This window comes from Erpetoichthys calabaricus, chromosome 7 (assembly GCF_900747795.2).
Source record: "Erpetoichthys calabaricus chromosome 7, fErpCal1.3, whole genome shotgun sequence".
In the NCBI taxonomy this organism is placed as follows: Eukaryota; Metazoa; Chordata; class Cladistia; order Polypteriformes; family Polypteridae; genus Erpetoichthys; species Erpetoichthys calabaricus.
In genome coordinates this window covers 2,346,710-2,372,238 of record NC_041400.2, presented here as the reverse complement: position 1 = coordinate 2,372,238, position 25,529 = coordinate 2,346,710, and the positions used below count along the sequence as shown (strand labels likewise).

General features: G+C 40.3%; 1 protein-coding gene across 2 annotated transcripts in view; it reads right to left on the bottom strand.

Moving 5' to 3' along the window:
* Positions 1-1,534: 1,534 nt before the first annotated feature.
* The window catches only part of ap1ar (adaptor related protein complex 1 associated regulatory protein), a 38,800-nt gene continuing 14,805 nt past the window's right edge, over positions 1,535-25,529 (bottom strand). The window contains exons 6-10 of one of the 2 annotated variants that reach the window (XM_028805094.2): positions 21,264-21,362; positions 12,993-13,054; positions 9,266-9,339; positions 5,405-5,527; positions 1,535-3,163 (exon numbers count right to left, since the gene is read on the bottom strand). In XM_028805094.2, the coding sequence (XP_028660927.1) occupies positions 2,898-3,163; positions 5,405-5,527; positions 9,266-9,339; positions 12,993-13,054; positions 21,264-21,362 (624 nt within the window). In that variant the 3' untranslated portion in view covers positions 1,535-2,897. The remainder of the gene's footprint in view (positions 3,164-5,404; positions 5,528-9,265; positions 9,340-12,992; positions 13,055-21,263; positions 21,363-25,529) is intronic. The other variant, XM_051929837.1, reaches the window with a different exon arrangement.

Here is a 25,529-nt window from a genome sequence, read left to right as displayed (position 1 = left end):
ACCATGTTCTGTGCCGTCTTATTTTCTTGGGCTTCCTCCGGTACTGACAGCAGCGGATCGCCACACTGCGCACATTAACTGTATGACATTCCAACTTTCTGCACATTTAGAATCCTCAGATTTATACTTGATATGACTTTCATGATGAAATGCATTAAAGTATGATGTTACATTTTGCAGATAAATCGGTAATTGTTTAAATAATGAATATTGTTAATAATTACACACATGGGGGTGACACGGTGGCGGAGCGTTAGCGCTGCTGTCGTGCAGGGAGTCACGTCGCTGATATTCTCTGCCTTGGAGTTTCCATGTTTTCCTCGGTGTGCTCCAGTTTCCTTCCAAAGATATGCAGATTTGGTGCCGCTAAAATGACGTTAGTGTGTATGTGTGTGCTTGTATTCACCTTGCGTCCAGGGATTGTTTCTCACTCGTGCCCAGTGCTAGCTGGAATGGACACATCCCTGGATTTAATCAATTAAACATCCTTTCCAGAGATATGGCGGTAAGGTGTCCTCATGATTTAATGGGCGATATAGACAATTCACAACACAGAGAAGCCGAACATGTTCTCACCGTGATAATATCTCGCACTGCCACCTGGTGGATTCCTCCAGATTTACATAAAGTACGCACGCAGTATAAACAGTACAACGCGTGTGTAGCAGGAGCGTCCGCTGCAGCATGTGTCGCGTGAAGTATAAATCCGGCCTAACCCTAAAAGTGCAACGATTTCATGTGACGCTTTTTGTCACACTTTAAATCAGGCTTATTTTAAAGCCTACAATATATATGTTTGGTATCATTCTTTTCAGAATTTATCGAACTGTAATTTGATGTTGTTAGATTCTCAGATTCTTATTCTGTTTTTAAATTATAAACTAAAAAATATCAAGAAGTCACATCCCGCGAGTCGAGACTTTGTGCCAAGAGATTTAACCAGCAGGAAATAAAAGACAAAGAGCAGGTCAGCTGCCGTACAGACTTAAATGTTCGAAGTGCTGAGCGAGATGAAGATCACACGGCACGGCAGCAGCTGATTGAGCAAAGAGGAGGTTATATAAAACTTGTATTTGTTTTCCAGTGTATCACCGATTAAGAGGGGGTGTCAGAGGAGCGACTGAGTCTCCTTGGGGTGCATTCAGCCCCCTTCTTCATAACACGAGCGTCAGAGACACAAAGTGGCTGGCACGTAGCGCAGGCCAGGGGGGTTGGCGAGCACAGTGGGCAGTGGGTAAGCCCCCTGGTGTATATTATACAAGTCACATGTCACTCTTCTACCTTTATATTCTCCCTAAAGGCCCATTTGTCCCACTTCACTCCCATATTGTACTGAACGTGTAATTTGCATGCGAGAAATAAAATTTGATTGGCCGATCCTGACGACACGAGTGTCTAAGTCGCTAACCCCATAATAAGCAGGGACCAAAATACACAAAAGGCACAACAGCGACCCCCAAAAGCCACCACCGGTCAGGTCTACAAGGGAGAAGCCAAGTTTGGAAAAAGTCAAAGAAGCATAAGAAACGTCTAGAAGCTGGAGATTTTATTTAATGAAGGAGCCGGTAGTCTTAATTTACACATAATTGAATTGTGGGAAGAAACTTTTTTCTCTCTTTTTTTATGACTTCAGCTGTAATAATAAAATGACATGACAAATATTTAAAAAATAAAATCCCTTTAGATACACAAAAAAAAGGCCGCTCAGATTAAAAGTTTCCTCCTTCATAAACGCAACCCGGCCACACAATAAAACAGCGAGTCTACCGCTCCACAAGCGTTGTTGCTAACATTCTCATCTAAATGGGATATCAAGGCATGTCCGTGAATAATACAAGTGTCCTCTACGGCGATCGAGCTGTGAAGATATTTACAGGAAGCAATGCAAACCCAAAAACAGTGTCACCTGTGTGTGTGTGTGTGTGAGCCCACCACGGCCCCTCTACAAAGTGAATGTGAATAAATCGTATTCTCTGTAGTGCGCACACAAACATGCATCTTCTACGGATGAAGGAGCGATGGAAACGTCTAGAAAAAGATCACAAAGTGAAAGGAGTTTTAAAAAGTGAGTCACGTCTGCGGCCGGCCGGCTGATATGTCCTCGACCCGAGAGGTCAGTGTGAAGAGAAGGCGTTTTACTAAATCCAGGGCGTATCTTCAACTGAAGCACCAAACATGTAGAAACACTGTCACAATGCAGGGACAAAGAAGGTGACAAAAATAATAATAAGAAAAAAACACAACAAAAACTCACCTCAAGCACCTTCTAAGTCATCAATACTGGCTGCCAATTGGCTAAAAATGACAATTTTAAAAGACGCCACGCAGCTTCTAAACTTTCCGATCACAGCTTATGCGTCGTTCTTCAAGTGTTAATTCAATGAGTTTATTTTGCAGAGGAGCAGCTATCTGAAATCTTCCAATAATCCACCATCTCGGGCAAAAACGAAATGAAAATGCTTCAGTGAAATGCGGCACGTGATCCGTAAACTCCAAGTATGACAGAAAACTTTGGGCCCGAGCCTTTCATTTGAGTGCGTCTTCTACGCACAGGAGGTGTTTTTGGGGACTCAAACGTAACTGTAGCAGGTAACCCGGAGAGTACAACAGTTACAGATGATCACTTTTTTGATTTTGAAGATTAGCAGCAATATATTACAATCAAACATTAAAGGGATCTTTTTGTGATTTGCATTAAATTAGCAAACAGGAAAAGAAACTCCCAAATTGCACTTCATTGTACGCCTGTCGATGTGATGTTCAACAGTAGAGGCAAAATGAGATGGACGAGATGAAAATTCAACCTACCCCACCAACACCAACCCAACAGAAGCAGCACCCAAACTCCTCCATCAGCTCAACACTTTGGTTTCACACAAGGGGCTCGTCGTCTTCCACTACCTATCCTGCGGGTCACTGTCCGCGTTACGCAAGTCACTGGTGGACAGTTCAAGGACGGGGTTGACAAAGCCGGCATATTCAGAGTTGCCATTGTCATCGATCTGTGCCCCGACAAAGTCGCTCTCCCACTCGAGGCCATTGGAGTCTTCGGAGGTGGAGGTCGGATTACTGGCCGTCCGCCTGCTACCAGGCCTTAGCGCGGCACGAAGGATATCTTCTTCCGTCTTGGAGCGCTCCCTCACGGGAATCATTCTGTTCATCCCTAGAAAAGCACAGAAAAAGCACAACGGTAAACTAAAGACAGGCAGGCACTAAGGACCGGAAACACTTCCGTGAAGTCACAGCTTTCATAAAACTAGTAGCGATACGGTAGGAGCTGCAAACGATTCAGCTCAATATTCATAAAAATGACTTTTATATGTTCAAGTCAGACAGATGTGGCGAAAAATGTGGGTACCCGTCTACTTTTTAAAAAAAAACATACAATCTCCTGAGCTAAGCTGAAAGTGACACAGGTATTTGGTATCACCCAGTCCAACAGATTATTTTTAAATAATAAAGAAAGTGAAAATGGCAGGGACAAAGTTATTGGTCCCCTTATCCTAATGCAGGTCAAATTCCTTAAGAGCAAACTCCATTTTAACAACATTCAGACAGAACTAAAGTCAAAAAACCTCCTTACAGCGAAGTCCATTTTATCTGCAAAGTTCATTACAACATTGAGGTTTACTCTTACTGGTGTGGGGCTCGAGGAGGGGAACTGCAGCAGACCAGAGGCATTGTGGGCAGGATAACTGTCAATCAAATTTGACTTCAGCTGTACTTGCGGAGCTCCGGAGGTTCACGGCCGCTCGACTCTGTCGCTTACTTCCAGGTTTCTCGACATGTGGTTTGACTTCGCTGAGCACGTTGATCAGAATGAGGGTTCATTTTTGGCTCATCCTTCAGCAAAAGTGACGACTGCTGCGCTTCCCTCGTGTTTATGCTACTCAAAGTGTCCTACTTGTTTCATAAATTTGCTGAGATTTTACAGTATGAACACCTGCATTCTGTAATTTTTTTTGAGTTGAATGCGACTCACAAATTTATACATCCAATGATTCCTATTTACAAATGCGACCTTCATTTCCTCAAACGTTTTATCGTGATCTTTTTAAAGGGTGACTCACAAAAGAACAGCTGGCAGTTAAGAGAGAGCCGGTCAAACCGTTAGGCGACATCACTTGAGCGGAGCCGTGTTTGAAAGTTAAGGGGCACGCACTCCAGACACCTAACTCACTTGAGCAGCACTCGCTCCGGAAAGTCTGCATCATGTACATTAAAGGGGCGCAGTTCTGGTAACTAAAGGGGCATGTGCTTCAGACACTGAGGGGGACCCCCTGACCCCAAAGTCTACTAATACTGACTCTGCGCACTATGGACAACAAGGGGTACCATTTATGTAACTAAAGCATTTTACTTTACAGAAAACTTTGGAATTTCTTGCTGCTGTTGCTGCTAGCAAAAATAAAATAAACGTTGCCATCGACTTTGGCATTCTGCAGTCAGCACTGTCAACTGTATGTGCTGAAAGACCACACTATATTCCAATTTTATTATACTCCATTAGATTACTTAGCCCATGTGACTTGTACTGATGACCATCAAAACATTTTAATCTTAGTTTTCATGGTGAAAAGAGTTAAAAGTTTATGATAGGATAGCAGTTTATGGGGACCAACACCGGGCCACAGCAAACAACAATAAAAAATCTCAAGTGCTCTCCCCTCGACATTCTCGTATGCTCAGATATGGGGATGGATATTTGAGGAGTAAATCACAAGACAAGGGATTATATTGTTATATTATGGGCAATAAAGAACCATCAATAACAAATCAAATCAAATGAATAATAAATTGAACAATTATTATAAAAGTTGAATAAATCGGACGCTGCATGAATAAAAAAAGAAATTGAGTATGTGTTCAAGTAAAGTACCACTTCCGGTTGATGGATTTGGCTCAAACGTTAATACAATGCTGTGTAACAACCACATGCCAAATTTCATCCATCTATCTCACTGCGTTTTTGAGTTATCATGTTGTTTACGCACACAAGACAGAATTCCAAAAAACGGCATTTTCGGACTCGAAACGTCAAGATTCATCAAAATCTCGAGGTTGAGTTTTTTCTCTATACGAGAAAGTAAAAAAGTCCACATGAACTAAAATGCGATGTTACTCGTGTCTCTTAATAAACATGTCGGTTATACCCAGTTGTGTCTTCACAACATGCACAACGTTACGCGTTTCGTTCCTAAAATGTCACTGAATAAATGCTTCTGGAAGACTCGTCGGCAGGCATACACAGGAAACGCAGTACGTGTGGGTGTGTGTATCGGTGCTAACCCTGTCTTTTAAAATGGATACAATTCATTTGTTTTCCTTAATAAGGCACGCCTTCTCCACGTCAGATATCCCAGACCTGCCATTTCCACTTTTTACCATCTTTGCTATGGTTTACCTTCTTCGTCTTCCCACTCCAGGTCCAGTGATGTGCTGTCCTCATTAGTCGACCTGGTCTTGCTCGTGAAATCACAGCTGCTTTCAGTGTTCGGAGTCTGGATGTTCGTTTCAGACGACACCCCTGGTGAAAGGAGAGCCAAGCCCATAATTAAATGTGCAGATAAATACGTGCCACCTTTGTGGTAGCCAATTTGTAACTCACAGCCTCAGATGAGTTTTAAAATGGCTACGGCTAGTAAGAGCTTTAGTGAGGGGTATTTGAAAAGGATAGCTTTGTAGACAAAAGAAATGTACTTAACAAAAATATTAAAGACTGCATTGCAGCCACTTTGTCAGGGAGGGTGAAGGGCACAGAACGTCACCCAGAGGCAGTGGCCCAGACGGACACCTGGTAGTGAACTGGAGAGCCGACCGGGACCAGCAGCTGAAGCTTTCAATCAAAATGGCCACAGCAGCCCTCTGACCAGAAATCGTCTTGTGGACTGGAATCGATGGATCAGTGCTAGAATTTTGACTTCTGTATTGATGCCAGGTTTCGGACCTCAATGCTGCCACCAAAACGGTTTAGAAGCAAAACACGCACAACTCCAAAACCCCCATTCTTATTTGAGATTTCTGGTGGGCTGCACAAGTGTTTGCCACCCTTGTGTGCGCCAGATCACAATGGAAGTCCTGATCATCGTGTTGAAACAATGACAGCAATCAGAGTTTGAACTCCACCGTGTAGTCCTGATCACATCAAACCACAAGGTGGGATGCGGTTGAGGACTGACATTTACTTAAGGCACTGAATATCCAGAAATGCTGGTACCGTACCATCTTTTTCTGTAATTTTCCAGTACCAGTATACTGCACAGTCCAACTGTGGATTATCCCTTTGAGGACAGTGATCATGGCTGGGCTCACCTTCCCGCAGGAGGATGGAATGGAGTCACCCCTTTTCAGAGGAACAGAGAGAAGCACAAGGAGTTAGCAGAGGTGAACGTGGCAGAAGGGCGGAAGAGCGTAACTTATACCCGTGGACGTCTGCTGCAGATGCTTCACTGGGACATCCACTCCTTGATTTCTGAAGGCTGTCAGAATTACCAGCTCCAGGCAAAAGGAAGCAGTCAAAGAAATGGCTGAGGTGGCAAATTATGGTAGTTTCTGTCTCTGGCTAAGAAGAAATTGTGTGAAATGGGACAAGCAAGAATCCTAGGATTAGCTGTAAGGAGCAGTAGTGAGACAGGCCTACCGCTGCCCCAGGGTGCCTCCTGGCATGTGGACTCACTGTACGCAGTAATTCATGTTAAGGGTATTAATATTAAGTTTTACTGATGATTTAAAAAGAAAGGAGGAACAACAAAGTGAGGGGAGGTGTTGGAGTGGAGAGGTGGAAATAAAAGAGGGAACAAGTAGTCGTTGTACAGTGCCCTCCATAAAGTTTGGGACAAAGACGCATTTTTTCTTGATTTGCCCCTCTGCTCCACAGTTTAAAATTACTAATCAAACAATTGAACTGCACATTGCAGACTTTCATTTAAGGGGACCTGCACACATTTTGGTAACACCATGTAGTAATGACAACACTTTTTCTACTTGGTCACCTCATTTCAGGGCACCATGATGTTTGGATCGATTGGCATCACAGGTGTTTGAGAATCCTCAGATGGGTTTCATTGCCTTATTAGTGCGAGCATAAAGCACCGCATTGTATGTACTCTACCTATTGGCAGTGGCGGAAGTGTGTCAGGCAGAAATACTTAGTAGGTAATGAATACCTGGGCCTCCATTTTGCAGCATATTATGTTTTAGATGGACAGACCCTCGCTGAGCAGAGTTGGAATCAACAATTCGCAGGGGTTCAGAGTGATATGAACCACAGACCTCCTAAACTAGAAACAAACAATCAAACTCTGAATTCATTTAATTTGGAGAAACATTTTGAGGTTTTTTTTTCCCTACCCAAAATGTATTAAAATTCCAATTTATTAGTGACCCATTCTTCAAGATTAAATCGCACAATCCGTCAGCTTTTTGACCAACATAGTGTGGAATTTGAAATATATGAGCCTCACATAAATTTGTTGGATCAACTAATTCATGTTAAGTCTGAAGCATAAGCTCCTATATACATATTTAAGTATTTTGTTAAGATTTTTCTTAAACCAATTTCTTCCAAAATAAATTTAAAAGGAATACTCCACCCAAAAATATTTTTTTATGTTACATACATATGAAAGCATTCTGACTCCTTCACTTTCTGCACAGTTTAAATGGATAAATTTGCTATTTCTGCCTATAAATCTACACCATAATGACAAAGTGAAAACATCCATCCATCCATTATCCAACCCGCTATATCCTAATTACAGGGTCACAGGGGTTAGCTGGAGCCAATCCCAGCCAACACAGGGCGCAAGGCAGGAACAAATCCCCAGGCAGGGCGCCAGCCCACCACAGGGCATACACACACACACTAGGGACAATTTAGGATGGTCAATCCACCTAACCTGCCTGCATGTCTTTGGGAGGAAACCCACGCAGACACGGGGAGAACATGCAAACTGCACACAGGGAGGACCTGGGAAGTGAACCCAGGTGTCCTAACTGCGAGGCAGCAGTGCTACCCACTGCGCCACCCTAAGTGAAAACATGCCTTCAGAAATGTATTGTTTGGCAAATTCAAACCACGTATTCAGCCACGTAATTCAGTACACAACCTTAAGCAGAAATTACAGCTTTGAGTCTTCTTGGTGAGTCGAGTCTCCTCCTGTTTTGCACACCTGAATTTGGGCAGTTTGTCCCATTCTACCTCTGAGGCTCCATTAGACTGGATGGGAAGCGTGTGTGAACTGCCGTCTTCAGGTCACTCCACACGTTTTATAGGGTTTAAGTCCGGACCACTCAAGGACACAGAGAGCTGTCCCAAAGCCACTCCAGTTTTGTGTTTGGCTGTGCACTTTGGGTCAATTTGGAGTGCCACAGTTTCTCATAAACTTGACAAAGCAAAAACGGGTTTCCACAGAGTTTTGCATTATGAGTTATTGAGTGTAAATTGAAGAGCAAAAATAGAAACTGTATCTATATAAAATTCCATCTACAAAACATTAAAGTGTGCAGAAAATGATGGGGTCCGAGTACTTTCTGAATACTTTGAACCTCATGGGGTGTGTAGCTACACAATAGTCTTCTATGGGCGCCAACAATAAACAAACGGCAAACAATATCAAAAACATCTGTGAAAAAAAATCTCAAGGTACTCGTGTTGTGTTATTCTCATATCAAGTCACCCAAGTCATATGCTCACAACAGGCAGAACACACAAGACATTGTTAAATAAACACTTCTGGAAAAATTAGTTTCTCCTCATTCATTGGTCAAAACTCCTACCTTCAGTTCAAAAGATTGTGCCTGTGTGAACAAATGTCCTCCGTGTGCACTGCTCCAGTTTCCAAGACATATTTATCGAATAATATTTTATCAAAACGGGCATGCATTTTGCACAAGGTGAGCAATCGTCTGAATGACCTGATGACACGTGGATTACACAGCACGAGTAACGTGGGATTCTTTTCATGGACGCTTTTGATATGGTTTTCTGTGGTTCAGTGTTGGTATCTGTAGATATCCATTCAAGCAAAGTTTGTTGTTTGCATTCTCTGTGAAAACTGAAGAGATTAAAAATTGTTGCCGGTCACCACTGCAAACTGCATGGAGTACGTGATGTATAAACATGAAAAAAAAGGTATAATTTATGAATGGAGTATCCATTTAAAACACCTTTGTCTACAAAGCTTTTTCTTTCGAGCACTAAACCACTCCCTAGTTGTAACAGTTCAGGACAACATTGTGCAAATGACACCATAAAAGTACGTACTGCTTGTCCTAAAGGCTTCAGACTGTGCTTTTGCATTCCTGAGATAGGCTTCAAAGTCCTCCACGGGTACATAGCTGCACAGAAATAAAAGAGAAGACTGTTTAGAACACACAGACAAAAGTATCAGCCTTAAAGCGCTTTCTCTTCAGACACTCGCCGTATGTAGAAGATTGCAGAGACTCTAAGAGCAAACAGTCAACAGTTGAATTATAAATCTGCCCTTGAAGCTTTGAAAAGCCATTCTTTAAATAGAATGCATAATTAAACTAATTCACTACTGAATATGCTTGTCCCAGCTCAGTGCTCTAACAGACAGGCACCGAATAAACTGAAAAGAGCTGAAAGAAGAGGGTGGCACGACTCTACAGATCCAGCATCCAGGGTTCAAATCCTGTGCCTGCATGTCATCTGTGTGGACTGTACACTTCCTCCTCGGTCTGGTGTAGGATCTCCTCTGGGTACTCTGGCTCTCCCACCACATCCTGAACACTCTGAATGGGAGGTACGAGTAAACTCTTATCTCACTGGGACGTGACATACGAGAGAACTTACAGCTCAGCATTTAGACTTTAGACACAGCCAACTTGCCAGTGAACTTTGCTGCCTTATCTCGGTTACCTACTATACTGCTGCCATCTAGTGGATAGCCATACATTTTTACTTTCTCGTATATAAAGTATAGAGAAATTTATTGTAATCTTTCAAAAATTCGACCTTGAGAGTTTAATAAAATCTTGACGTTTTAGACCTCCTTGTGTCCAATTTACTTTCTCGCAGGGAAAGTATTGTAATCGTCCAAAAATTCAATTTCGAGATTTTGATGAACGTTTTAGACTTCCCCCAAGTCCGAAAATACCATTTTTGGAATTATGTCTGTGTGTCTACCTGTGCATGGATGTAAACAGAATAACTTAAGTACGCTTTCAGTTAGGTGAACAAATTTTGCATACAGGTATTAGGTACAAATACTTCTATCAACTTTTGAAATATTTCCACTAACCAGAAGTGGTACTTTTTTATTCATGCAGCTGCAGAAACTGTTTTATTCAACTTTAATTTTATAATAATTGTTCAATATATTATTGATTTGATTTGCTGTTGATGGTTCTTTAATGTACATAATATAAAAATATAACCATTGTCCTGTGGCTTACTCCTCAATTATTCATCCCCATATCTGAGTATATGAAAAACTCCAGAGGAGTCCACTTCCGATTTTTTTTGGTAGCAACAGCTTGAAGAAGTGTAGTTCTGTCACCACTGAAAAAGGTATAAAGCGGCTGATGTTTTGAAACAGGCAGATTTGTAGTAAGTTGAATACTCTAATGATAATGACAGTGACTGAGATACTGACAATCAACTGGATGATGTGGAACACGTGGGCTTGGTAGTGATGAGGATGGCCGCCCTGAAGACATTTCTCCATCCCAAGTTGTCTGACTTGTCACGACTGTCCGGACATCATGTCAACCACTGACTGCAAACAGTCACCAACTACCAAATGTCTTGTGTGCAACAAGCAAGGACAGTGCAAAGAAACGCGTTATATTTACAGCACAGGAGCCACTAAATCTGCAACTGTGCATCGTGCAGTCCTTCAAGGACAATCACTCAAATGGAGACTTTTAGTCATGTTGCTAGTGAAAATAAAGTAATTAACAGGTTCTTAACATTTTTGGCAGAGTTACTGTTGATAAGAAAACTTGCTTTCTAATACATTTCTTTTTAAGTTTTGATAGACTTCATTATTTACCATATGCTGTATATGTGGAAGAAATAACAACAGGCTTAATAATTTGACTCACAGAATCAAGGATGTGTTTATTATTCTGCATGCAGAATTGAGACTGAAATTTACAATGGATTAACCGTTTTAAAATGTACACAGATTTACACTAAAATTAAGGCTGATGCTTCAATACTTCAAAGTATGCATTGCCCAATACTGCAGCACCCTGGTAAGGGTCTATTCAATAATGGCGCACACAAAAAGGCGAGATTCAAAAGGGTGACCTGAATTGGGCGCAGCGAATAAATGGTTGTGTGTAGATGGTCTCTTGACAAATAATCCATTTTTGGTATGACAGCGAGATGAACATTTTCCAATCCTATATTCAGTGCATTTCCAGATGTGTTTCCTGTTGGTAGTTTTCTCCTTTCTGAATGTGTAGCCTTCGACTACGAGTAGATCTGCACCTTTGTTGCTCTTCACATATTCCAGAGCCATTTGAACTAAATTATTTACGAACGCCTTTATTCGCCGCACTCAATTGAGGTCGCCCTTTTGAAGCTCACCTTTTTGTGCGCACCCTTATTGAAGGATACCCCCTGGTAATGAATAGTCCAGCAGCCAGCGTATTAAACACATGCATGTCAGCTTTACTGAGGATTTCAAACTGGCCCGTATTTCAAGTGTATATGCGTGAGTGAGGCCTGCAATGAAGTGCTGCCAGGATAGGGTGCGGCCATCCCCCAAAGTGAACCAAGTGGGCTTGAGAGTGTTATGTAGTTTTAATAGCCAAACTAATATCTAGTGGAAAGCCTATTTACTACCAAACAGGATAATTGTTCTCGACTGAAATGTGGAGCTTTATCATTGCTGCAGAAATACACTTTGGTACAAGCATGTGACTAATACTGAAGTTATTTAGAACAAGAGTGTCAAACTCAAGGCCCACAGTTCATTGGACCTTTTCAAAGCAGCCTGCTGAATCAATACTTAAAATGTCACAAACTTGCCTACAAGTTTTGCTGAAGACCCCTTTAAAGTGTGTTTCATAGATCTATTGTATAGCAGGACTACATTAACGCCTGACATTAATACACTCGACACTTCAGTGTCCTCTCATGTTTATCAGTGTGGCTACTAACCAGTAGTTACAACAGAAGCAAGCAGCTCACAATGACTAAACATGAAAATGTGAAAAGATGGTGCCCTACAGCACTGCCATAGAGAACTTTAGTGTTTTAGCAGGATGCCAAAGACATGACAGACTTGTGAAGCAGATGTGCTCACATTTTAAAGCCGCACAGGTGTCACAGCCAGCCACCCTTGTGCGTTTTCTGTGCACGTGCAACAATCCTGTCAGATAAGGCACACTTGTATTTCCACTCATGTTTAATGTGATCGTTGACTGTTTCTGTTCAACTGCGTTTGTGGTCTGTGTGAATCCTCACAGCATATTTAAACCTGCTTTTTTTAAGGAGGTGAAGTCAAATCCAATCAAGATGCATGTTGATGCAGGTGTAAACAGGCGTACTGGTGCTTTACCTATAAATTCTCACCTGAATCCAGACTGCTGTTCTCACTCCGAGGTCATTTTTTTCACCCAATGCTGATTTTGGTCCCTCGGTCGTAGGTAGCGTCCCTAACCTATTTTGAACTGTGCTGCCTGTCATTTCTGTGACACACTAGCATGGAGGTCTCTTAGCCATCAATTATTCAAGAAAAGCAACTGGGGCTCCTTCAAACGCCTTTATAATGCCTCACTGCGACTGTTCTCTTATCTTTAGCCAAGTCTGACGGTTTTTCTTTTTGGTAATTCTGGTTTGTGTTTGAGGAAGGATGTTTCCGTTACAATATTTCTACATTTTTAAGATTGTCTAAAAGTTTTATTTCCCTCTTCAGCCAAAAGAACTATCTATTACTACATTTCCATGAAAGCATTAAAAGAAACATGTAAAATAAAGTGCCTAAAATAAACAATTTGCTCAAAACATAGCTTACCCTTTCAGGTGATCTCCACTTGGACCAGCATGTGCTCTTTGTTTCATTCTATGGAACCTTTGCTGTTTCAAAATGAAAAAAAAAAAAGAAATAAAGAATACTGAGCACAGAAAAATAAGATATTTACAAAATGAGCGCTCTTAGTGCCAGACACCTATGTGCTTATATAGAATAACAATTAAAGCACAATACTCGGCCTTAAGGGGGTTTCTTGCTTATGTGTCTGACCACCTCCTGGAGTTTTCACATTTTAAGTCAGGGGTGTCCAACGCTGGTCCCAGTGCCTGCAGTTTTCATTCTAACCCTTTCCCTAATCAGTTTTCACTGCTTATTAACTCCTTTTCCCTTCATTTTAATAGCCTTGTTTTTAAGGATTCAGTCCTCTCAGTTGAGTCGTTTCTTCATTAAATGGCAGCCAAACAGAAATGAAATGTAAAACGAGCTGACAGATGAGGAACCACATTGGAATGTCAAACTCCAGCCAATTTCACTCCAACCAGTTTCTTAATGAGAAGCCAATTCTTTCTGTTAATTAAAACCGTTACTGAATATCAGGACTTGTTGCTGCTCTCATTCTGCCACAGAAGACCGTTGATTTTCTGTTTTTTCTAAGATGTTCTGGTGACCTGAGCAGACCAACATGACCAAGACGTTCACCTTTCTTTATTTTCAGATTAGCTGGTCGTGTGGCGGCTTGTTTTGCATCTCATTATTGTTTGGCTGCTCATTAAGGAAAAACAAACAACTAAGGGGTCCGAGTCATGTCAATTAAAACGAGTCAATTACCAGCAAAAACAGCTCACTAATTAAGAAGATGGTTAGTATGAAAACCTGCAGCCATTGTGGCCCACCAGGACCGGAGTTTGACACCCCTGTTCTAAGTTCATCATGGCTTTGATTTTACATAAAGCAGAAGGGAAGGCTGAAGCAGCTTTGCCCCATTCTCTTGCTTCAATGGTTGTGTTATTAAAAGCAATAACTTCACCAATGTGGGACGTGCCGTTGGCTGTAAATGATTAAATTAACTAACATTTCAAGTCAGACAGTGTAATTCTTACTATTTTATTAGAGTCATATATTCTATAGTGATAAATATACTGCTGGAGTATGGAAAGAGCAACAAATGAAGATATACTGTATACAATACATATGTATTAGCTATATACACACTGCTATGTAAATATCATTCTCTGTTCCACTGAGGGGGCCCTAAGGGTGGGCCGGGGTGTACTGCCTGTTCTGGTGGCACTGGGTGCAAGGCAGGAACCAACCATGCTGTAAAAAAAGCAGTGATTTGCCAGTCCACAGTCAAGCTCTATTAACATATGTAACCCGGCTGCAGGACTATTTTAACAAACTTGTTTCCCTGGCACAATATTAATCTCAGTCTTTAATTCTCATTATATTCAAGAACACTGCACGTTTCGAACAAGTTAACCTGAAGACCTCAGAGTTTGGGCTGCGCTGGAAATGGGAGTCTAAAGCCATCAGTAAAGCTCCAAGATACCAGTCTGCTGCAGGCAGAAACAATACCCTGAAATGGAAACGATTTTCAGATGCCAAAATGACTCAAGAGAGACAGAAAATCACCCACAAAAGTTAAGATGGCAACAGAATAAGGGCCAGGTTATTACTGTTAAGGACACGTGAATGTGTTCCAAGGATTATTGTGACACACAAAGGATGAGATCAATCAAAACCAGGCAACCAGAAACTGACAGGACACTCAAGCTGTTACCAAACTGCACAACTCTACCAATAAAGCCGCCTAACGAAAAGAACTGAAACGAGGGACGGCTCGGTGAGCGATCGCTGCCTCAATTGTACCATCACATCCTGTGATGTCATCTGCAATGACAACTGAAGTCGTGTGATGAGACTCAAAAATGAGAACATGCAGGGCAGTAAACATGAAAAATATCAACTTGGCAAATCAAAATAAAAAAACCCAAAATAAGACAAAAACACACATATAAAAAGTGGCTAATAGTACAATCCTGAAAAAAAATCAAATCAATAATTAATGTTAAAAATGTGCAAAAAGTTTGAGAAAGTTTAAAGGCAATTAATCCTTTCACAAAAAGTTGAAGGTATTTATTTATTTAGTTTAATTTTGCTCAAGGGAGATTTTATTTAAGAGCAGTATGGTCTTGAGGGTTCACCATGACATCAAGTACAACAGCTACAAAAACTAGAAAGTTATTAGAAAATCCCACCTCACAGCTCTGCCTCTTTGTTCTGTGTAGCACAGCACCACTCGTCTTTTCCCCAAACAAAGTAAATACAGGGGGTCCTCAGGTACAATGTCTCGACATACAACGTTTCGAGTTTACAACATTCGCTCACATAAAAACTTAAAAAAAAATAAAAATAAAAAATTGAGACTTGAGTGTTTCGGCTTACGCCGTTAGTGTCATACTTACAGACTACATGGACGAACTAGTTTGGTTGCGTGCAGCAGAAGAATACGCAGTAACGCGGCGTATGAGTGAGGGAGCTGGCAAACTACAGTAGTTTGGTTGCGCGTGGAAGAAGTGTTCCGTTTGTGTTGCTTTGTTTGGCAAATTTTTTGGCCCTTATCATGGCTCCTGTCTTCAAATGGCAGTGCTTCGAAGAAGAGGAAAGCCATCATAACGGAGTGAAATTAGACATTGTAAAGAGATCAGCTACACTCATTTTTTCTGTTATTACAATACAGTATTATTTATGCCTTTTTCTGTGGCTTAGTTGTGTTTTTATGTTCTAGATTATGATTTTGCAAATGTATTAGGATAGGTAAGTGACTTAGGCTAGGGTGTATTTCGACTTAAACTCAGGTTACATCACTGTTGAAGGAACGGAACTGTGTCGTAACCCGAGGACCCCCTGTAGCAAATGCACACACTCTGAAACTGTGTTTACCAGTAGGCTGTACAACAAAATCTGAAGCTCCCATTCACAGAACTCTTGGATTCAATAGGACCTTACTGAATAGTGACAATCAGATCTTGTGTAGTATGGTGGCACCATTTTGCATAAATGGCCTTGCAACAGTATAAAGGCTGGGAAACAGAACATGTTTTTTCTCACTATTATAAAACACTGTATGTGCCAGGAAGGAACGACAGGGAGGCCATAATAGAAGGATGAGGCAAACAGATTGACCGTATGACAGGTGGCAGTGTTCCTCTGAACTAAACCTGATCAGGATAGCCACAGGGTGGCATGGGAGTTGGAGACAGGAGACACTGCCCTGTCAGGGGTTTTTCAGGACTGTCGGATGGTGCTGGTTTGGGGACTATTCTGGTTTTCATACAATCCAGAAGTGCTTCAGAGAACTTGGACAGGAGACCGGAAGCAGTCCCTGGGTCAAATTTAAAAGGAAGCCTGATGCCACACTTGAGTCACAGTCAGGATACAGTGGGCCACAACTCTTTTGGAAGAGGACAGAGAATTGTGGATGGTGTATTTTCGCCTCTGTTCTGTAGAAAAGGTGTCTTTGTCAAATAAAAATGGTTTATTTGAACCTGGAATTGTGTTGGTTATTGGTGTATCTGTGGTTTTGGACATGGGGGCGCCCCCCAGTGGCTACAACATTTATTTACCTTATATCTGCCCATAAAGGTATATGCCACTCAAAAGTGATAATTTTTATGTGTCGTTTACCTTCAGTAATGGTGGAGAAAAAAAAATGTCATCTTGTGATTGTGTGCAGAATGGACATAAAGTTTCTTACAGAATGGGACCCAATAGAGACCAATGGCAGCAAACAATATAAAAACTGCCATGAAATCATCTCACATTACTCCTGTCACATAATCTACATGTCATTTAAATGTTATACTCCCCACATCTCAAAAACAAACAAAGTATTCTGACTAAACTATTCTTAAATAAGTCACCTCCAGAAAACACCCTCAAAGGCAAACAAGCATTTGAATGGAGGACTCTCCTGTTGCTCCACACATCTTAAGCAAATCAGGCTGTGAAACTGCATGGGTGAAACGTCCTTCTAGATGTTGAGACATCTTGGACAGTCTCCATCTGATGATGTTTTTACTCGCTTTTCTTTAGTTCAAATGCTTGCCCTCCTTTAAGCGAATTCAATTTTACTTAGCAAGAGTGTGACTTAACATATATAATAAAATGCTAAGGTCTGTCTGCCTGTCCCAAGATAATTTGTGAAATGCTTAGCCTAGAACAGGGCTGGGCAATGCCAGTCCTGGAGAGTTAGAACAGGGGTGGGCAATGCCAGTCCTGGAGAGTTAGAACAGGGGTGGGCAATGCCAGTCCTGGAGAGTTAGAACAGGGGTGGGCAATGCCAGTCCTGGAGAGTTAGAACAGGGGTGGGCAATGCCAGTCCTGGAGAGCCACAGTGGCTACAGGTTTTCATTCCAACCCAATTGCTTAATTAGAAACCAATCCTTGCCAATCTCAGACCTTATTTAATTTTATGGCTTGTTAGTCTGTGCAATGTAAGGCTCATATATCGTAGATTTTTTCCTTTCCAAAATGATTTGAAACCTAAAACAGATAATTTTCAGGCTGTCACATTTTTCTATTAAGAGTTTTATTAAATCAAACAATGCATGGTGAACACACACAGATGTAATTGGAAAAAAGCGAGATGGAGAACTGCTGGCTGCTTTGTCTTTTACATCTTATTGCTAATAAGGAGCTGTTAAAACAGTGAATGCAGCAGTTTAAGATTGAAATAAGCAATTAAGGGTGGGTAACCTTAACAAGAGAGACCACTAAAATGAAGCATCAAAGTGTCACTTCTCATTAAGAAACTGGGCTGGAACAAAAACCTGCAGCCACCGCGGCTCTCCAGGACTGACATCGCCCACCCCTGGCCTAGAACCTTGATCTTATCTCAAAAGTTCATGATCCAATATTCAAAAAATTTTAGTTAGTGGCAACCTTGGCAAAGTTAGCAGTGGTAGTGGGTTTACTATGGGAAAATGAGTGGACAACCAAGTGACTTGGCAGGAAGAAAAAGAACAGCAGTGACACCAGCTGGGCATCAAGCCAATCACAGAAGTCATTTAACGTAATGAGGAACACCACAATAAGAAGAAAGAACAGCAGCGACACCTGCTGGGAGTCTCGCATAGATAGATTAGATAGATAGATAGATTAGATAGATTAGATAGATTAGATTAGATAGATTAGATAGATAGATAGATAGGAAAGGCACTGTATGATAGATTGATGAACAGAAATTTTAGTGTAGTTGGCAGGATCAGATAGATAGATAGATAGATAGATAGATAGATAGATAGATAGATAGACAGATAGATAGATAGATATGAAAGGCACTATATGATAGATAGATAGATAGCTATGAAAGGCACTATATAATAGATAGATAGATAGATAGATAGATAGATAGATAGATAGATAGATAGATGTGAAAGGCACTATATAATAGATAGATAGATAGATAGATAGATAGATAGATAGATAGATGTGAAAGGCACTATATAATAGATAGATAGATAGATAGATAGATAGATAGATAGATAGATAGATAGATAGATAGATAGATAGATAGATAGATAGATAGATAGATAGATAGATAGATAGATAGATAGGAAAGGCACTGTATGATAGATTGATGAACAGAAATTTTAGTGTAGTTGGCAGGATCAGATAGATAGATAGATAGATAGATAGATAGCTGTGAAAGGCACTATATAATAGATAGATAGATAGATAGAGATAGATAGATAGATAGATAGATGTGAAAGGCACTATATAATAGATAGATAGATAGATAGATAGATAGATAGATAGATAGCTGTGAAAGGCACTATATAATAGATAGATAGATAGATAGAGATAGATAGATAGATAGATAGATGTGAAAGGCACTATATAATAGATAGATAGATAGATAGATAGATAGATAGATAGATAGATAGATAGATAGATGTGAAAGGCACTATATAATAGATAGATAGATAGATAGATAGATAGATGTGAAAGGCACTATATAATAGATAGATAGATAGATAGATAGATAGATAGATAGATAGATAGATAGATAGATAGATAGATAGATAGATAGATAGATAGGAAAGGCACTGTATGATAGATTGATGAACAGAAATTTTAGTGTAGTTGGCAGGATCAGATAGATAGATAGATAGATAGATAGATAGATAGATAGATAGATAGATAGATAGATAGATAGCTGTGAAAGGCACTATATAATAGATAGATAGATAGATAGAGATAGATAGATAGATAGATAGATGTGAAAGGCACTATATAATAGATAGATAGATAGATAGATAGATAGCTGTGAAAGGCACTATATAATAGATAGATAGATAGATAGAGATAGATAGATAGATAGATAGATGTGAAAGGCACTATATAATAGATAGATAGATAGATAGATAGATAGATAGATAGATAGATAGATAGATAGATAGATAGATAGATAGATAGATACTTTATTAATCCCAATGGGAAATTCACAATAAAAATAAACCAAAAGAAAAGCAGCAACATCTGCTGACCATCAAGTATATAACAGGCAGCCCTCAAGTGACACAGAATGAAAAGGAATAAGCAGTGAAGACCCTGAAACACACTATTAAGCATGTAGTAATCCTGAACAGAGAGCAATTAGGCATTAGATAAACGTGATGGCTCATTGGCATGTAGAACAAAGACCAGAATACAGAATGGAAAAACACCCCAAGGTCTGAAATGCACGGCAAAAACCGAGAAGATTATCAAATCTAGCTTTTTGTTGTAACAATTTACAAAACATATGATCTATCAACTTCTCTTTAACTTGGCTCTTATTTGCCTTTTATTTTAGGACTGTGGCTCTGCGTGTTTCACTAGTTTAACAATCTTTTACTAAAAATACATGTTGTCACTCATGTGCATCACAGGATGTCACCTTTCAGGCTCAGCTGAGGTATGTGAACCCACCCGGGGGTGAGGAAGGGGGGGGGGGGGCTCTGTCACAAATCATCTCCCTTTTTCCTGAACGGTGCCGAGAAGACACTAAGTGAGAACAATTGACTCTGTCCCTCCTGGTTAGACCCCTATAAAGACCCCCGGTAGGAGGTGTGCGTTTGTGGACTGAGCAAAGCGCAGGACGGAGGCTCCAGCAAAAGTTAACCTGCTCAAGAGAGCCGACTAGACAGCTACTGTACATTTTGATGTTTAGTTTTGATCCTTTTTTCTGTGCCAACGTGCACTTGCTTTGATTTGAAAACTCAAGTGATTAAATGGGATGACCCGGTTGGCGCGCCAACATTTCCTTTTAGACTCGGGTCAGTCCCTCGCCTCAACATAATGTGTTTGGGATCATTGTGAGCATGCAAACTGGTTGACTTGACATGTGGATTATGAGGCACGAGTAACATGAGAATTTTTTCCATTTTCGTATTGTTTGCTGTTGGCCAATGATGGTCACCATAGGACACTTACCCTATCAGAAACTTTATTTCCTTTTTTGTTGAAAACATGATTAAAGATTTTATTTGGCAAGGCAACCACAACAAACTACATGGTCAGTGCAGCATGTAAAAAGACATAAATATATCATCTTTGAGTAGAGTATTTCTTTAAAGTGAAAATCTGTAACACAGGATTAAAAAGGTGAAGTGTCAAACAGGACATATGGTTTGTGTCAAACTGTCTGCTCCACCAAAATGTGCTAATTTGGACAAAAAATTTCTACGCAGGCCTAGCATGATTACCAAGGAATATCATTTAAGCTGAAGTGTTCCCAAACCTCCTAACACAAGTAAATGGCATCAACAGAGCAAAACAATTCTTTAAGCTTTTGATAATTCCCCCAAAGTTAAGGGAACCACAAAAAATGACATAAAAACCAGGAAAGCATTTGGAATCATTTCTGCAGAAGTCATCTCACCTGGCACCTGCAAGCATGAACGGGTTAATGTCATGATACAAACCTGGCCACATACTGGCACATCTGAATTAGTTTCATGAAGTGGCAATGAGATCATGAATTACAAACAAAGGAAAAAGAAAAACACTGCAGTTTGAAATGGAAAGAAAAAAAAAACCAAAAAACGCTAAAGGATCAGCAGGAAGAAGCATGAGAGAATATCTTGAACATCTGACATCTACTTCTCTTTTCATTAAGTGGAGCGGGGCTTGAAGCCTCTTCTTAAAGTGCACAAGATATAAAAGGTGCAAAGCATTAGCACAAAGACTCTGACCTGTCTGGAAGGCACAAGACTGAAAATAACATTAAGATGGTGGCACAGAATGGGGCACACTGAATCCCCTCACCTCCAGGAGCTGTTTGTGTTTGGCTGCCCTTGCTGCTTCGCGCTGAGCAGCGTAATAAGCCTCCTCTTCTATCCTTAACTTGTCTTCCTCAGCAGCTAACTGTGTATAAACAAAATAATAAGGTGTTAACAAAACCAGAAGCCTCTCTAGCTATCAGATCATTAAAAGCATGGTAAAGAAAAACAATAATTAATGCAAAATAAATAAATAATTAAATAAAACACGAGGCAAAAGACAAGCCATGAAATTAGTGGAGTCAATGAATGGGTTGATGTAGATGATCAGCAAGATGAAGGTGGCATATCTTTTAGCTGTGGGTCCTTGGATTTAGTTGCAGAGATGGCACGGCTGCAGAATTATTTTTTTTTTCTTCCATAGGTTGAGAAGATGATGAGGTAAACCGAGACCAATAAAAGAAAAATAAAAAAAATAATAAAAAATTTCCTACATCAATGTGCCAGGCAATAAAAAAAAAAAAAAAAAGATTAACAGCAGGACATAAAAGCGCAGTGCCCAGTGTTACATCTACGCTTGCCACTGGTTGAGTGTTTCCCATGTAACCCTGGCATTTTTTTTTTTTTTTTTTTACACTGGTTGCCTATTAAGGAGCAGATCCAATAAAATTTTCCAGTCTTCTTATGCAAAGGCACACGATTTATATAACCTGGGGTACAATTTAAGACTTGGGCTGTACAGCGGAGAAACTTGTGCTCTTTGTAAGTAGCATTGTTTTTGTGTACTGATGTAAACAAATAAAAGTCTCGCCTCCTCACAACAATGTCGCAAAGAATTTCAGACACACAAAGAAACGTGCCTGGTTGCCATCAAAGGAGAATTTGGCTGCTTTCAGATTCCTTTGCTGGTAACCTGGCCTGACCACACCAAAATGAGGCCATACAAGAGGCAACACAAGAGAAGCTTCACATGAAGACTCTTCAATGTCATATTGTCGTACTGTAATGTACATTTTTAACAATCTATTTTCAATTCCGCTTATACTGTATAGTGGACTAACTACGGGGCATGGGCACAGCTCATTATGGACCATGAAAGTAAATCACGTTGAACCTTCGTGTAACTGCTGCTCCCTCCGGGCTCCTTTTTCGGTTTACTTAACTACCACTTGCATCTCCAGAATTGAAATCCCCTCACTTTATTCAGACTGTACAGATGTCAGACCATTTTCAGTTATTTTTCAATGAAATCAATGAGCCGCAGCTATTCAATGTTACATTCCATTCATGCCGCATGGTGAATTCTTAGATCCTGGTAATATTTTTATAAATTGTCACGTGTACACAGTCCAGTGAAATGCGCCCATCAACATGTGACACGCTGCCACTCTCCGCCAATACATCATTAGTCATTACAACTACCTTAACTCAAAACACCTCTCCCTTATCAAAAATATCTACCTTATAAAAAGTCGAATCAATTCATCTTGGCCTTTACTGTATACACAAGTCAGGTGCCTTTTAGTAAAAGTTTTAATAAAGAAGTAAATAAAAAACAAAAACAAAACAGGCATCTTCTGTTTGCTGCTTCAAGTGTTCAATGCTTTTTACTAATTAAACTGTCAAGAAAAAAAAATATACTCACAGACATTCCACCAATGCTCAGTTTTTAAGTAAGAAAAGATTGATTACATCTCACCTGAAGAAAGGGCCTGAGTAGCCTTAAAAGCCTGCATATTGTAATCTTTTTAGTTAGCCAATAAAAGGGGTCATTCTGCTTGACTTCTCACTACATTCATAATGGCTGACACGCCACAACACCCCAGTACTAAAGTAAGAAAAGGAAAAAATTGACAAACAAGGAGAGATCATTCACTCAATTTGTCACTCATTTGCTTAGCGAATAGTCAAGCTGTCCAGAAATTTCATCCACGTCCTTCTTAAAGGTCGTCGCAGTTTCTGCCTCAACTCCATGACTTGTTAGTTCAATTCCTGATTTCCATAACTCTGTGTATAAGCAAGTGTATCCCGACTTTAGTCTTAATTTCCGCTGGTTAATCCACTGATACACCATTTAGTTGAAAGAAATCAGCTGGATCGGCTTTACTGATGCCTTTGGGAATTTTGAAGACCAGGATGAGGTCCCCATGCGGCCCCCACTGATTAAGACTAAAGAGGTTTACTTCTTAGAGCCTGTCAGACTAGGACATGTTCTTAAATCCTGGGATGGATTTGGTTGCTTTCCTCTGCAAATCCTCAACTGCTGCTTTGTCCTCCTTGTAGCATGTTGACCACAACTTCACAAAGTACCCCAGTCATGGCATGTCACTAGTGCATTACATAGTCCAACCAAAACAACAATTAGGTTAAACACTTGAATATAAATTAACATTTTACTTTCCTTTCTCCTTGATTCTGCACATAGCTTAGATAATGAAAATGCTCTCATAACCCACTTATCCTGGTTAGGGCCACAGGGCAACTATGATATCTCAGCAATCACTGGACACAAGGCAGGGACAACACCTGCACAAAGCGCCAGCCCTTTACAAGCTCCGTCAACATAAACCCCCAAATCCTCTGTAGCACAGTGTCTCCCATCTTGAAGACTTGTTGCCCACCATTCTACATTAAATTGCATTTTCCAAGTATTTGCCCAGTGAAGATTGTCCAAATGTTTTTGAATTTGTAGATTTAAGAAATGAAAGGAGTTCAAATGCACTAATTGCAATCATCAAGTAAAGAGATAAACCTCAAAAATGCTCAGTAGTAATCAGTGAAGTGCTTTTTATTCATACAGTACATTCATTTCCCACACTCAGGCCGATGCTGAGAAGATGATCCATGCTTTTATATCGTCCTGCTTGGATTACTGCAGCTATCTGCTGGTTGGTCTCTGTAAAGGGAACTTTTTTTACATATACATATATATTTGTGTTATATATGTGTGTATTCATATATTGCTTTTTAATAACAATGGATTCCAATTAGACACGCCTCAAAGACGGCTCTGGTTAAATCAGACTTTGGGATGGGCACTAAGATGATTAACTGATTTTCGGGTGTCATGTTGTATGTTTCTTATCCATATTTTTAGAAGCTTAGAAATTTCTTTGTCTAGATCGGGGTCCTCAATCACAGTCCTGGAGGGCCGCAGTGGCTGCAGGTTTTTGTTCTAACCCAATTGCTTAATTAGAAGGCAATTCTTGCCAATAATTTCATTTTGTGGCTGGTTTGTGCTTTAACTCTGCTATGTCAGGTCATTCTCATATCCTAGATTTTCTTCCCTTTTCTAAGGATATCATCCAAAGAATATGAAGGCTAAAATGGATGAGTAATTCTCAGTCCTTCACTTTATTCTGATAAATACATACAGGTGTAAATGGTAACAAGCTAAATGGATAAATGCTGGTCTTTTTTGTCATTTGCATGTTACTGCTAATTAGGAGCTATTAAAAACCAATTAAAAACCAAGAATACAGCTGTTTAAGACTAAAATAAGCAATGAGGGTTCAAAATCTTAACGAGCAAGTCAACTAAAGTGAAGCAGAAGTGTTACTTGAGCAATAAGTGCTTCTTATTAAGCAACTGGGTTGGAACAAAAACCTGCAGCCACTGTGGCCCTCCAGGACCGTGATTGAGGACCCCTGGTCTAGATAGAAGTGCCAAGCTGAATGCCCCATATTGCTTGCTCTTCTCCTGCAGATCTGATGTTATAAAGGAAAGTTTAGCCAGAGACCCTCACAAAGTGATTATTTCAATTCAAATCCATGACAGTGTTTCCCAAAAGACGATTAGAAGCTACAGTATCTCCAAGATAGCACTGCATGGATAGTTACTAATACACAAAAGTATTCCCATATAATCCTTCTGTGTTTTGTTTTCTTTACACTATTTGCCTATTAAAGAGCGGATCTTCTTACACAAGGGGCTTAACTGCTACTGTATCCATACATCATCAGGACTGACTTACTGCGTTCCCTTCTGCCATCTTTCTTCAGTCGGTGTCCTGTGATTCTCTAGCTGTAACGCAGACAAAGCTGTCTACAATGGGTGATGGAGCATTTTTCTCTATTGGAGTGTCACGGTTTGTATGGGCTCACTATTTTAAACAGAGATCAAAGACCTCTCTGTTTCAAAGTACTTTTAATGATTTATAGTTATTTATTTATTATCACGAGGGGGCTTTGACTCCTGCTCGCTTTACTTGCACACCCCAGTCCAATCCCTCACCCCCCATGCCCCCGCCACCTGGACGCGCTACTCTCGAGCCATTTTGCGTTTCTGCCGCTTGCGTTGTCAAGGTTGGGGG